Source organism: Diplotaxodon limnothrissa, linkage group LG9, assembly GCF_057381915.1.
Source record: "Diplotaxodon limnothrissa isolate DT_005_m linkage group LG9, D_limnothrissa_male_GT1.1, whole genome shotgun sequence".
NCBI classification, from domain to species: domain Eukaryota; kingdom Metazoa; phylum Chordata; class Actinopteri; order Cichliformes; family Cichlidae; genus Diplotaxodon; species Diplotaxodon limnothrissa.
The window spans coordinates 29273910-29288592 of record NC_140604.1 but is presented as its reverse complement, the minus strand read 5'-3'; the positions used below and the strand labels follow the sequence as shown (position 1 = coordinate 29288592).

The 14683-nt window shown below is 42.2% G+C and overlaps 1 protein-coding gene across 1 annotated transcript in view; it reads right to left on the bottom strand.

The window, feature by feature from the left end:
- Positions 1–14683, bottom strand: part of tpk1 (thiamin pyrophosphokinase 1) — a 121208-nt gene that overhangs the window by 30679 nt on the left and 75846 nt on the right. The window contains exon 8 of the mRNA XM_085362985.1: positions 9851–9959. Coding sequence (XP_085219111.1) covers positions 9851–9959 — 109 coding nt within the window. The remainder of the gene's footprint in view (positions 1–9850; positions 9960–14683) is intronic.

The following is a 14683-nucleotide window of genomic DNA, read 5'->3' as shown; positions in this document are numbered from 1 at the left end:
AGCTGTCAGCGATCATGGTCCTGTATCTTTAACACTAATGCACAAGAATAATACTACGCCAAGAAAAAACTGGAGATTTAATATATCACTACTTAAAGATGAAGACTTTATTAAATATTTTAAAAAAGAGTGGACTTCATATTTGAACTATAATGACACTCCCGAAACATCAGCTTCTGTTCTATGGGAAGCAGGGAAAGCTGTGATGAGAGGTAAAATAATTTCTTTCTCATCACATAAAAAGAAAAAAGAAAACAAAAATATTCAGGAATTAGAAAAAAACATCAAATCACTAGAAGAAGCCTACGCGTCCCACCAAGATCAGGAAACATTGAACAAAATACGCAAAACAAAACTAGAATTAAATGAGATAATTGATAAAAAAACAAAATTCTTAGTACAAAGACTACGCCTACAAAATTATGAACATGGTAATAAATCCGGTCAATTTCTAGCAAACCAGCTAAAAATAAATAAAGAAAAAACAACTATATGTGCTGTTCAAGATTCATCTGGGAACACAATATATGATCCGATACAAATAAACAACATTTTCAGGGATTTCTATAAAACGTTGTATTCACCACAAATAAACCCATCTAAAAAAGAAATTGATCAGTTTTTGGACAACATAACTCTTCCAAAATTATTGGACACTCAAGCAATGGCACTGGATTCACCACTGACACCAGGTGAACTCCAGGAAGCCCTGATAAGTATGCCCAATAATAAGGCTCCAGGTCCAGACGGCTTTCCTGCAGAATTCTACAAAGAATTCTGGTCGATTCTAGCACCAGTTTTCTACAGAACGTTGTTGGAAATTAAAGAAAAGGGCAGACTTCCATCAAATATGAATTCTGCAAACATTAATCTCCTGCTAAAACCAGGCAAAGACCCTGTATATCCCTCAAGCTATCGTCCAATATCCCTTATAAATGTAGACCTTAAAATAATCTGCAAAGCTCTCTCAAAGAGACTGGAGAAAATAACCCCCCTCTTAATTCATCCTGACCAAACTGGTTTCATAAAAGGTAGGCACTCATCAACAAATACACGTAGATTACTTAATTTGATAGACTACTCATACAGTAAAAACCTAGAAACTACAATATTCTCTTTAGACGCAGAAAAAGCATTTGACAGAGTTAACTGGAAATTTCTATTTGCAACTTTACACAAATTTGGTTTTGGATCCTCTTTCATAAACTGGTTAAAAATATTATATAATTCCCCAACAGCTTGTGTTAGAACAAATGACCAGACATCCTCCAGCTTCTGTCTCTTGAGGGGCACCAGGCAGGGATGCCCACTCTCCCCTTCACTATTTGCAATTTTTATTGAACCACTAGCAGCAGCAATTAGACAGAATTCAGTAATTAAGGGCATAAAATGCAAGAACGTGGAACATAAAATCAGCCTTTATGCGGATGATGTGTTACTCTTTCTCCAAAATTCACAAACCAATATCTCTGGGGTGATTGAATTGATAAACTCTTTTGCAAGAATATCAGATTACTCAATTAACTGGTCAAAATCTACAGTCCTACCGATTAATTGCTCCTTCCATAATTCCTCTTCTACACCACTGCAATCGGGAAATATAAAATATTTAGGTATTAATGTTTCTCCCAAGCTTGCAGATCTAACTAAATTAAACCATATCCCACTTTTAAAGAAGGTAGAAGATGATCTGGCTAGATGGAAATGTCTACCCATATCACTCATGGGAAGGGTTGCCGCTATAAAAATGATGGTCTTACCAAAAATAAATTATTTATTCTCAATGATCCCAACTAAACCGCCACAAGATTGGTTCAGATCTCTAGATTCATGTATGTCCAAATTCCTTTGGAAAAATAAACCCCCACGTATAAGCTTAAAAACACTACAAAAGACCAAGGATAAAGGAGGACTAGAACTGCCTAACTTTCAGCACTACTTCTTAGCCAACAGGCTTCAGTTTATCTCAGGATGGCTAAAACACACCCTCTTAGATGAACCTTGGCTAGATGTAGAACAAGCACTCTGCAATAATCTAGAGATCTCAGACCTACCATTTATCAGCTCAAACATCCAACGACATGAATGCTTTAAAAGCATCAACATCAGCTCTTCTCTGACAGCATGGTGGGAGTTTCTAAAATTGACGGCGTCTTCATTAATCCCATGCAAACGTACACCTATCTGGAACAACCCTGACATATTACAAAACAATAATATGATAAACTTTTCAGATTGGAGTGATAAAGGAATCAAATATTTAGAACATATACTAGAAGGAACAGAATTTATTTCATTTGACGGACTAGTTACACAATATGGGATCAACAAGAAAAGATTTTTAGAATATCAACAAATTAAATCCATAGTAAAAAAGAAATTTAAACCGGGTCAAGTTGAACTACAAACACCACCAAGTGTGGTTCAATTTCTTACTCTTAAACCCCCCAAATTACTATCCAAAATATACAGAATGCTTTCTAAAACAGATGAATCAATATCACTTCCTATTGCAAAATGGGAAGCGGATTTATCAGTTAACTTAGACCTAAACTTCTGGTCTCAGATTTGCTTAAAAACCTTTCATCTAATTAGAAATCCCAGTCTTCAATTAATTTAATACAAAATATTACATAGAGTGCACTATACAGGTCATCGGATGTTCAAGATGGGCTTTACGTCTACCAACAACTGCTCACACTGCCAAACCAATTCACCGGACAATTATATCCACGCTCTTTGGTTCTGTCCACCAGTTCAGAAGTTTTGGCGCGAGATATGTGAAGACTTATCGAAGTGTCTGAAATGTAACATTCCAACTTCCCCCTTAGTGTGTTTGTTGGGCAGCTTAGATAATGTCACTTCAGAAAAGAATATCGCCCATATGGTTTTCACTGCCCTATGCATAGCCAAGAAAACAGTCCTCATGAACTGGAAAAATAAAAATAATCTTAATTCTAACCAATATAGAAATTATCTATTAGATTACATTAGTCTTGATACAGCCTCTGCCACCACATCAGATCAATTGCTCTGGGCTCCTTTGATCAGCTCCATCACCTAGTGGGGGTGGGGGGTCATAGTTTGGTCCCGCCTTCACTGTTGTGATTGGTGTGGGGGTAGGGACAGGCTTAGGGCGTCGGGGGGTTCCCCGGAGGCATCTTCCTTGGGGGGCTCAACCCGGGGTAGCGGTCATGTCCGGTTAGGGGCTCTGTTGGCTCTCCGGTGACTGTTTCCTCGCGGCTGCGTGCAGCGGGGCTAGGGGAGGGTCTGTGCTGACGGACGTGGGTTACTGACCTGGTAGCCTGGCTGCCCCTGGGTGGGTCCGGGATGGGCGTGAGGTTCTGGGGGCGCTCCGTCTCTGGGCTGGGACCCGGACCGGGCCTCGGGGGCTTGGGTCCTGGTTGGTGTGTTGCCGGGGTTGTGGGCGGGTGGGTGCATGGGGGCCCAGCCCTGGAGCAGGGTGCCGCCGGTGCGTCGAGCCACCTGGGGGGCTCTTCAACTGGTGGGGGAGATTGTCACATCTTGCAGGAGCTTTCCTCTCCTCAGGAGCTGCCTCTGCAGGAGGGGGAGATACAGGAGAGGTGGAGGAAGATCTCAGCCTGGGTGTTTATTGTCTTATGTAGTCTGGAAGATGAGTGGATGGTGGGGTGGGTGCAGTTTTCTCTGTGGTGGGGTTGGGTGGACTGTCCCGGGCTCTGTGGGGCCGGGCGGCGCTGCTGCACTGGGCTCGGTCTGGATGGGCCTGGGCCCCCTTTCCCTGGCGGGTCGCGGAGTATGGGGGTGCCTACTGGGGTCAGCGGGGGAGCTGGCCCCAGGGAGGGGTCACTTGCCCCTCCCTTCCTTCCCTCCCCATCTCCAGCTGCCTCCCTCTTCCCGCTCCACCACAACCACCCACACATGCAGGGCCTTGGAGTAGGGGTATGTCACCAGGGTGCAGAGGAGGCTACCCCCCCCCTCTGTCCCCTTCTGGCTGCCTCTGCCTCAATTTTATCCCACAACTTAGACATTCACATTACTCACACTCTCATTACACATACATATAGGATCTTGGGGGTGGGCACGATACACGGAGTCCAAAGTACCATCAGGGTGTACACCCCACCCCTGGCATCGTTGCCCACCTCTCAATTTTAAATACACGTAGACATTGAGGGCTAGCAGGAGGGACCATGCGCTTACCTGCTGCTCTCTGGCAGGTAGCTCCAAGCCCTCCTGGGTTTTAAATGCACCTTAGAACACACATGCATCAACATTACAATGAGCGGGTGGAGGGAGGTTCGGAGTCTTCTCTCACCCCCGTTCTCTGCGACCTGCTGGAGCAGGGGGGCTAGGACTAGGAGGAGGAGTTGGCCGTCCGACTGCGGTCTGGAGTGTGGAGCCTTCCTGCTGCTGCGGAGTCGGGGCGGTCTGCCTCCCCCCACCGCAGGGAAAAGGGAAACACCACCTGGGTCTGGGTGCAGTTCCCCCCTCCAGGGGCGGGGGCACCTAGACCCGGTTTGTAGAGTACGCTTGGGGAGTGTGATCGTGTGTACAGCGTCTCTTTATGTCTGTCTCCACGTTGGTTGAGTGTGGAGTAAGTGCATATGAGAGCATGAGGGTGGGAATGGATGTTTGTATCTGTGTGTGCCTGTATGTCTGTGTCTATATGTCAGGTTGGGTGTCAGGCGCCACCTCTCTGGGGACATCTCAGGCCCTCCAAGGTTTGGAGGCCTATCTCCCCCTACCACCACTTCCCCTGCCAGTGGCGGACCCCCTCAGACATCGGTGCGTTGGTGGTTCTTTGTGTCCGGGGATGGGCGTCCAGGTACACACCGGCTCACTCCTTGGCGGCCGCTTATCGGGGCCTGGAGCCTGGGGCTCGCTCGGGCCACTTCGGAGGTGGGGTGCCCCCGGCCTCTCGGCCTGGGGCTCGGTCACTCAGGCGCAGCTGGCTGCCGGCGGAGCTCACGGGCGCGTCACTGCAACTCCCCCTGGCTTCTGCTCCGCGGCTGCTGAGTGAGCCCTCATCTGGGACTCTCCTCAGCTCTTTCCGGGACAGTGGCGCGGCTGCCCCTCTGTTGGTCTTCCTTGGTCTCTTGTGTTCTGCGGGCCTCTGGATGTCTGGAGTTTTGATCTCCTCCACACCTGCTTCACGCCCTGGAGGACGGGGCTGTGGCCCCCCACACCCTCTAGCAGATTATTACATGAAGGAACCTTTTAAAAAAAACAAAAAACAAGCGCGTCCATGCTCACAGGTGTACACACGGGTGATCACACCCACAAACTACACCCTTTTTGGCTCCTACCTCAAAGCACACTGTGTTCTGTTGATCTTATGTGCTGCACAATAATGTTTAACATTTAGTATTTACTGTCATATTCCCATATATCATTGTGATGTTGTTTATTCTAGTACTCTTGTTCTCTTCTGCTTGCTTTCTTTTTTCTTTCTCAGCAGGTGATCCAGGTGATTGATATATGCATTTTTTTTCTCTGCCCGTTCTGTTGGTTTTTGTCTTTTGCCCTTCTCCCCCGTCCCTCTTCTCAGCTGTTTCTCTTTCCCTCTTTCTTTCTCCCCTTCTTTCCCCCAGTCAAGTCTGTCCCGTATTCAGTAAGTGAAAATAAAATAAACAATAAAAGGTGAATCAAATGGACCATTACGGCAAGGCTGGGATGGTCAGTTTGGTAAAGTAAATCCGTTGGGCATCTTTCTTTGCCTTTAGACAACAATTCTGAGGGCAAAAGAGCCAAACGGGACAGGCCAAAAAAAAAAAAAAAAAAAAAAATGCCTGAATAAGTGTGGGTAAGCTGATAAGCTATAGGTTGATCACTGATTATCTGCAAACTGCCTGCAGAAATCTCAAAACACAACGCTTCTGCATGACCTTCAGATGCTGACTTTGCTGCCATCAGTATCTCCCTCCTGCTTGTACCATGGGGCACTAACCCATGTGCTCCTAAGTTCCACTGTTGACAGTCTGGTGTCAGCTGACCTTTGTATCTTAAAGGGTCAGCTGAGGAAAACAACAGAAGTACAGCTTCTTTCTTAACCCTGTCTGGTATCTACTCATGTATTTTCTTGGTGTTTCAAGATATCTGCCCCCCAATTATATGAGGTTGCACATGTACTGTGTCTTATCTGACATCAGAACAATACCAATTATTGATAAACTAGCATGCGATCATATTAATTTGGGCCAAGGCTATTTCGGCTCAATCCGTTCCTTGCCATGGAGTACAATAACCAGAAATATGTTTGCAGAATAATTGGATGGTTATTCAAATGTTTCTCTCTACAACATAACATTGATAACAATTGGATTCTTTAAAGAAACAGAAAAAATAACCCCTGGATGCAAAGAAAAAGAAAAAGAGTCTCTTTTGGGCCAGCAAAGCTGCAGTGGCTGACAGCCTAAAACTCTGTCTTTATTGAATGATCATATATTTTTCATCAAACCAAAGTGTGGAGTATCATTTCAATGGACTTCTAAAGAGTCATAGTGTCACCAGAGGCTGGCAATGTGGTGGCTTGGACTTCCCCGAGCAAGTTGCAATGAAAATTGTGCACAAATTTACACAGAAAATACAAACACACAAACTGAAAGAAAAGGGTAATATAAGACTCACTGTTGCCAGTGTTAAGAAGCAGCATTTAGCTGCATTCACATTTCCATACAGCAGTTATTCAAGTAGCACAAGTCCTCTACACTATGAGCTTCATTCACCCATTCAAACATATTCATACAAGCACTCTATGCCAAAATGCTTTCTATCTAACATTCACACACATTAACACTCCAATGAACACATCAGGAGCGACTTGGGGTTCAGTATCTTGCCCAAAGATACTTGGGCGTGCAGACTGGAACTGCAAGGGACCGAATCACAAAACTTCCAATCAGTAGATGGCCTGCTCTAGCTTCTGAGCTACAGCCACCCAGAAAAGAACAAGCATACATCCCCAATGTCATCAAAGATCAAGATCCCTGATCTAAGCCTGAAAAAGATATCCACGCTTAATCACATCCATTTTTACTAACCAAGAGTAAATATAGTCTCTACTGCAAAGAGTATTTATTTCTTTACAAAACAGTTTGAACTACTTTTTCCAAGTAGCTTTAGATAACCAAAGCAGACATCTCCCTAGAGTAGCTTTGCTGAAGTTCAGTGTCTTCAAGTGAAGCAATTGGAAGGTTCCAAAGCTATGATTTCAAAGTAGCTTCCCCAACGCTGACTGTTGCTATATGAAAACTCATACATGCAAAAGGAAAACATGTGAGGACGGGGGAAAAAAAAACATAATTTTTTGTTTCATATTCAGGTCCTTCCTTCCGACCCCACAGGGAAATCATTACTTCTATCCTTCTAAATATGCATGTTGTTAATTATGCATCTTGTTATCACTGGCTAATCTGCATACTCTCATGTTTAAAGTCCCTCTCATTACCATTCAGAAGGCCATCTCACAGGTGTGCTGAGTAAATATACAACACACAGTAGCTGATTAAAAAAAAACACGCGCACACACATGCACACACGTGCAAACAAACAACAAGTTTACACACGGTCCGCATTCACGCTCGCATATTCAAACACAGGGACATTTTAAAACAAGTGGAGACACATGCGCCTGCTCACTCGAGTGTATAGACTCCCAGAAACATACACATGGACACGGAAACAACGAGAGTGGACATCAACCGAGTTGCAGACATATTACGCAACCCCGCTGACAGAAGGTTCAGGTTTCCCTCCTACGGGTGGCTGTTTGTTTTGTGCCAACTCATTAAGTACACAGCTGGCCAAAAGAGTTGGAGTGGGGTAAGACCACATGGGTCCTCAGATGAGGATTGGATTTCAGCAAAATATTTAAGAATATAAAAGGCTCTCTGTCACATATTAGAACATACGTGTAACACTTAAAAGTAGGTAAAACCGCAGCTTGATTTGACTGAAGCAAATTAAGCATCTGTACTTCATAGTAGGGCTGCTCGATTATGGCAAAAATGATAATCACGATTATTTTCACTGAAATTGAGATCTCAATTATTTGACGATATTTATTTAACCCTTTAAGACCTACGATAGAACCAAGTCCGTCAGAGCTTATATTATGTTTTTACATGTTGTAGTGCCATTTGTGGGAGCATTTCAAGTTGCTATACAACTGTTATAGCCCATATTTTAATAATATGTATGCATTAAGTGCATAGTAACTACATTAATTGCAAAAAATAGTTTCTCACCACAGGAAATTTATTTTGAGTGTCTTCATAGTTTTATTTTGGAGATACAGCAATTTTTATATACTGCAGGAAAAACAAAAAACAATCCTATGATGCAAATTTGGAAAGAAAACAGCATGTGCATCAAAATAAACAATTTCCAGCTGTGCAATTCGAGTTCTAAGCATCCCAGAAACTATTCAGAAAAGTCAAACATGACTTATAAAAACACCAGTATAGGTTTTTAAGGCCTATGTTACGACCCAGTGATGTGTGTGTTGTGTTATGCCTCCCACGGGGGGGATGGCTGTGGGTATCTTTCCCCTTTTTCTCTCCTAGGAGGTGGAAACCTGGGCGTGGCTGCTGGGTATCCGGGTGGAGTCTCTGCCTGTCCTGTGTGGATCCTGTGTGGATAATTGATGGACCACCTCCGGTACTTAAGGACTTAACGACAGCCACCTGGAAGTAAAAAACTACATTTTCCGCGAAAATGACGTCACTTCCGGTTTCGGGCAGGAAATGACGTACATGCGATAGTTCGCGCTGACGTCTGTTTCAATGTGGGAAGTGTTACAAGCAGCTGATCGGATCGGAATATTATGTTTTTGTTGCTGCAAGCGCTTTTTATGCAATTTTTGCAAAGCTATATGTGGAAGGAAACCGTGACCGAGGACGAGCTGATGGCATGAGATGCAAGTACAACTCCTCTGGTTTCATATGCAAAAATTTTTTTATTGCGCTAGCTTACGCGGTTCCGGTTCTACAGGGATTTAAAAATAGTTAGCAAAACAGAGCGTGCTGCTCTGACCGGCTTTAAAGGGTTAACAATAACAATGTATTGAATAATGACTTTAAAAAATTATATAAAATAGTGTGCAAATACTGATAACAGTGCAAATGTTTGCAATATAAGAAATAAATGAAAAATGTAAACATCTATGTTTAGTGAACTTTGCAGTGTTGCTCTGTGGTGCAGCTACGACACTGTAGCAAAGTTTACACACTATGTCTACTTGATCCACGTCTGACTCCGCGAACCCATAATGTTTCCACACCACTGAAGTTTTTTTTACCTCTCTTTTCAACCAACAGCAGTCACTCTCCTCTCCAAATAACTTCTGCTTAGCTTTCCGAGCTTCCCTCGGGTCCTCTTAATTGTTGTGACGCGTGTTCGAAAAGCAGAGAGGTGCGCTCGATTTGCCACACGGAGCAACGCGAGAGTAAAGCACGAGGGAGGGGCTAATAATTGGCTCAGTCATTTTTAATGATCGTTGAAAGCCCAGATCGTAATCGTGATTAAAATTCGATTAATTGAGCAGCCCTACTTCATAGTGTGTATGAATACAAGTGCCTTATATGGAAGTCATGGGGATGGTTTTGTAGCGAATTGGCTCTACATAAACACAATTGCACTTAACATTTCAAACTTCAAATTAAATTTAAATTCTCTGCAAGCAATAAATAAATTAAGTTTGTATTCTCATTTAGTAATAAAACACATTATACAAACATACTGTAGATTGTACGGAGCCCTAAAAGTTTGGCAGCAATAAAAGTGGAAGACTGATTGCTATTCAAATGCCAGCAATTATAATAATAATCATCAAAATAATACAAAAAAAAATAGACAACAAGGGACTCACTCAGGTTCCATTTGAGCCCAGTGGTGAGTGTCTGGCAGGGTCCACCTACTGGAATCAGGCTGCACCAGTCCCCCTCCAGACCTGTATTCACCTCCAGTCTGTGGCTGCCCTGATGGCACACAGCATTAGTGTGAACATGAATTAGTGTCTATGTGACTCTGTGTGTGTGTGTGTGTGTGCATGTGCAAAATCACTGAGACAAACAAACATGAAAGCGGAAATTAAATTTGGAGAAAGACTTCTTAAAGATTTTGAGCCCCAACAGAGAAACTTCTTCACCAAGACTCATTAAAATAAATTATTGCTCTTGTCAAAGCTGTAACCAATTGTTGGTTCTTACTCTAGAGGAAAAAAAAAAAAAAGAGAGACCTAGCCATTTTGAATTATAATCTTCTTTACTTTGCATTGCAGGGGGGCACGGAATTTTTGTTAATCACACCTATAACTGTACTCACAAGCAACTTTAAAGTCAAAAATAATTACAGAGTTACAGATACCTCACTTGAAGCAAGAAAAAAAGGTTCTTTCTGCTGTAATGTGTCTTAATGCCTTTGAAAGCAGAGAATCTAATGTAAATTTTCTATTTCCTAATTGTGTCTAAAAGATGGATAAAGAATTTTTTCTGAGCCACGGTGACATTTCATGTAGCGCTTTACAAAGCCAACGAACATAAACAAAATTCTGAAATGTCACAGTATCCCTTTGAAAAACTCGGGCTGGGTGACAAAAAAAGCAAGGGAGTCGCACAGTGTAGGTGCAAGCTAGTTTCCAACTTTTCAGGCTAAATAATGACTTTGGTCTCAGTGCACTGGTTATATTAAAGCCTGGTGCTGGGACACAAAAGGTCAAGACAAAGTTTCTCACATCCACGGTGTACACCAAATATAAAAAGAAATACCCTAGTTTCATTCTAGCACACAGATACATATTTGATAAACAATTCTGTGGCTGCAGGAAAGTATAACAAGCCTCAGAGTGAGCAATTACGTGCCATCAACGCGATACGTTTCGGGGCTACCGTTGCCGTGTACGTTGAATTCACCATCCACTCGTAACACTTGAGTTGGTATGTTTAATGCCAACAAAAAAAGTGTTGACAGCTACAGCTTGCACCAGTCGTCTAAAAGATAGAAGTATCACGCAGGCAAAGACAGCATGATATTCAAATAAGAGTTTGAAATCCTTCTTTTGACGTGTTTAAAGTTTTCTTTGCTTGGCTTCCTGGAGTTGCAGAGCCAGAGGGAAGGAACGATGCGGAAATTCTGAGCTTTGGAGCTTTTGGTGTTTAGGAAACAACCCCGAGGATGTTTTCTATACTTAAACACAGTATCTTTGTGTAAACGTGTCAAAGTGACACAGTAAATAAATCAAAGCAAGGCAAACGCATGTGCACTTGCACATGAACACGCACACACATATAGAAGAGAGGCTTGACGTAGAATAAGAATGTAGCCCTTTCTGTTTGTGAAGATACAAACAGACAACATGGAGTCAAACTCTGTCAGGGGGCAAGCTTAATTTTTAGAGTTAAGTTACTTGTGACTTAACTACTATGTAAGGGCATTCTTATTCCAATGTATTAAATATATATAATTAACACTCAACAAAAGCATGTAAAAACCATGTAGGTACAACGCTTGTATTGTTTACTCAGGCTGAATTGTGTGGTATTGATTGAGCTTACTTTTTAGCAGCCTGGTGTAATTTTCACATAATTCAATAAAGATAAACACAGTGGTCGGCCGTGTATAATGGTACTGTAATTTTGCATGGTGCTTTTTTTAAATCAGATGGTGCATATTTTCTGATGCTGCTTGAATTTCATGAAAAGAAAGAGAAGCTTTCCACGCAGTACAAAGAAACTGTGACGTTCTGTACAAACTACAAGATAGATTTTTTGACCAAAACACTTACTAATTTGTTTTCTAATTCCAACCAACATCTCTGCTTCAAATAAAATAATTTTTATTTTTTGGTATAACAACATGGCCTATTTTTTTTTTTCTTTAGACTTTACTTGCTGGTACCAGGTTGGAACCCCTTACACCTTCAGAACAGCCTTAATTCTTCAAGGAATATATTCAACAACATGCTGGAAACACTAGTCAGAGATTTTGGTCTATATTGACATGACAGCATCACACAGCAGCTGCAAATTTGTGAGCTGCACATCCATATGAATCTGCAATTTCGCCACATCCAAAAGTGACTGCAGAAGCCTTTTGAGTGTCATCGTCATGTTCAAGAAACCAGTTTGAGATGATTTGACAATGTGGTCTGGTACCCTGCTGGAAGCAGCCATCAGATCATGGCTATCTGTGCAAACCTTCAGTAGAAGGTGGGATGGATCCATGCGTCCATGTTCTTTATGCCACATCACAGAAGAAAAAAAAACTTCATTGTAGTCAATGTGTTTCACATCATCTATTGTTCACTTTCGGTGAGTCTACGCCTCAGTTTTCTATTCCTACCTAACAGCAGTGGCACCCGGTATGTTCTTCTGCTGCTGTAGACCATCTGCTTCAATGTTCAACATGCTGCATGTTCAGAAATCATCTTCTGTATTCAGTACTTTGGTTGAAACAAGTGGTTATTTATGATAAGTGGCCATTCTGCTCTGACCTCTGGCATCAACAAGACATTCATCTAGAAAACTGCTGCTTAGTGGATATTTTTTTCTTCTCTTTTTTTGGACCGTTCTTTGTAGTGGTTGTGTGGGAAAATCCCAGTAGATCAACAGTCTCTGAAATACTTAAATCACCTTTCTTTCCGTTTCTAATGCTTGGCTTGAATTTCAGCAGGTTGTCCTGACCATGTCTGCATCCTTAAATGCATGGAGTTCCTGCCATGCCATTTGCTAATTAGATATATGCGTTAAACAAGGAGTTGAGCAGGTAGACTTAAGAAAGCGGCTGGTGAGTACATCTAATGACTGGGTAAAGTCATCAATTAAAATTATTTACTATTTTAACCCTTGTATGGTGTTCGGGTCTGTGAGACCCATTTTCAGTTTTTCTCAAAAGAAAAATTAAACAATTAATTATTTTTTCAACCTGAAATTCATTGGCTTTGGCTTATTTTCTGTGAAGAACATAAATCCGAACAAATTTTCAATGACCTCATACTGTACCTCCCCCCACGCATTTACATTACATACAAGGTGTTCGGGTCCACTGGACCCAGGCCTAATAAAAGTGTTGAAAGTGTAGGTCCTGTGTTCCCACACTCTGTCTTCCTCCTTTCTGGTGCTGCTGATAGTGTTTTCTTCCGCTCCCGCACAAAGTTGCAACATTGTTGAAAATTCAACTATCAACACCGTCTGCTCTTACATTCCCACACAATTTACCCTCTTTCTTGAGGGATCCAAATTTTATTTTCTCATACCATGTCCCACCTGCAAATTAGGGGCATAATACTATAAATAAGACTTTGCCAGTGTGGTTCCTTATCACAACTGATCAAGATGGCAAACGATTATCTGCTGCGAGGGCCATCCAATTGATTTTGGAAGAGAGAGGGGCTTCGGATGATGATGTTGACAAAGAGGTTAGAATATTTCACATTTCTGAAAATTCAGAGTCTGACAGGGACTTTGAAGAAGAGGATGAGGTTGAGCACCATTTAGTAACAAAACAAAGACAGGTACCCCATCTGCAGCCAGCTCCAGGACCAGAACAAGCCCACCAGACAGCAAGTGAAGAAATATGGATGTCAATAACTGGTGAAATTGAATGGTCTTCTTGCCCAAGAAATGAGCCACCCTGCAGAGCTGCTACTGTGATAAGCCAGGGCCAACACGGCTGACAGTTACTCATGTGCAGGACATCAAGTCTTCATTTGAGCTTTTCATCCCAGATTCCATCCAGAAAATTATTCTGGATTGCAGATCTAGAAGGAAGGTGTGTTTTTGGAGAGAGGTGGAAGGAGACCAAATTCATCTAAGAACTCCAAAGGCCTACTTTGGGGTTCTTATCCTTGCAGGAGTTTTCGGGTCCAAAGGGGAATCCACAGAATCCCTGTGGGATGCAGAAACCGGCACGAACCTTTCCGTGCATCAGTGTCTCTGGAAAACTTCCACAAAATTTCCAGGATTATCCGTTTTGATAACCGAGACAACAGACCAGCTCGACGGCAGAGAGACAAGCTAGCTGCCATTAGCACAGTGTGGGATAAGTGTGTGCACCACCTCCCCCTGTTTTGCAGCCCTGGGCCTAATGTCACCATTGATGAGCAGCTGATCCCATTTACTTGTGAAACATATTGCTTCACGTGTAAATGTGTTGTGTATTTCCACTCACTCCACTTGATTATAACTGATTTTTTTTTTTATAACATTTTATAAAAAAAAAAAAAAAAACGAGAAGCACATTGATTCATAAATGTGATCTAACAAAGGTAAAGGGAAAAAATTAAACATGTTTGCTGTTCATATGGCTTGTAATTGGGATGAAGTAAACATCTGTTGAGTAATTTAACATAAAATTGTTTGATAGTGTTAATTTGGAAAGCCAAAACTCTAGCGGGTCCACCAGACCCATGAACACTGGCTGAGTAACAAAAATATGAACACCACACAAGGGTTAAGTATTACTCAATTGTGTCTGCACATTAGCTCTGAGATTTAACAGCTGATTGAGAGATATTAGATGCCTGTTTTCTTTGCAGTCTCCCACCTCCCACTTGTTAGCTACTCTACAGATGTATAAGGTCAGGAAATTACAAAGCTGTTGAAGCAGAAGGAAAATGCTCATGAGGGAAAATTAGTAATAAGAATACTATTAGATTTATTTAAGGACCTTTCTTACCCTCCCTGCATTACTTCAATGAACATTT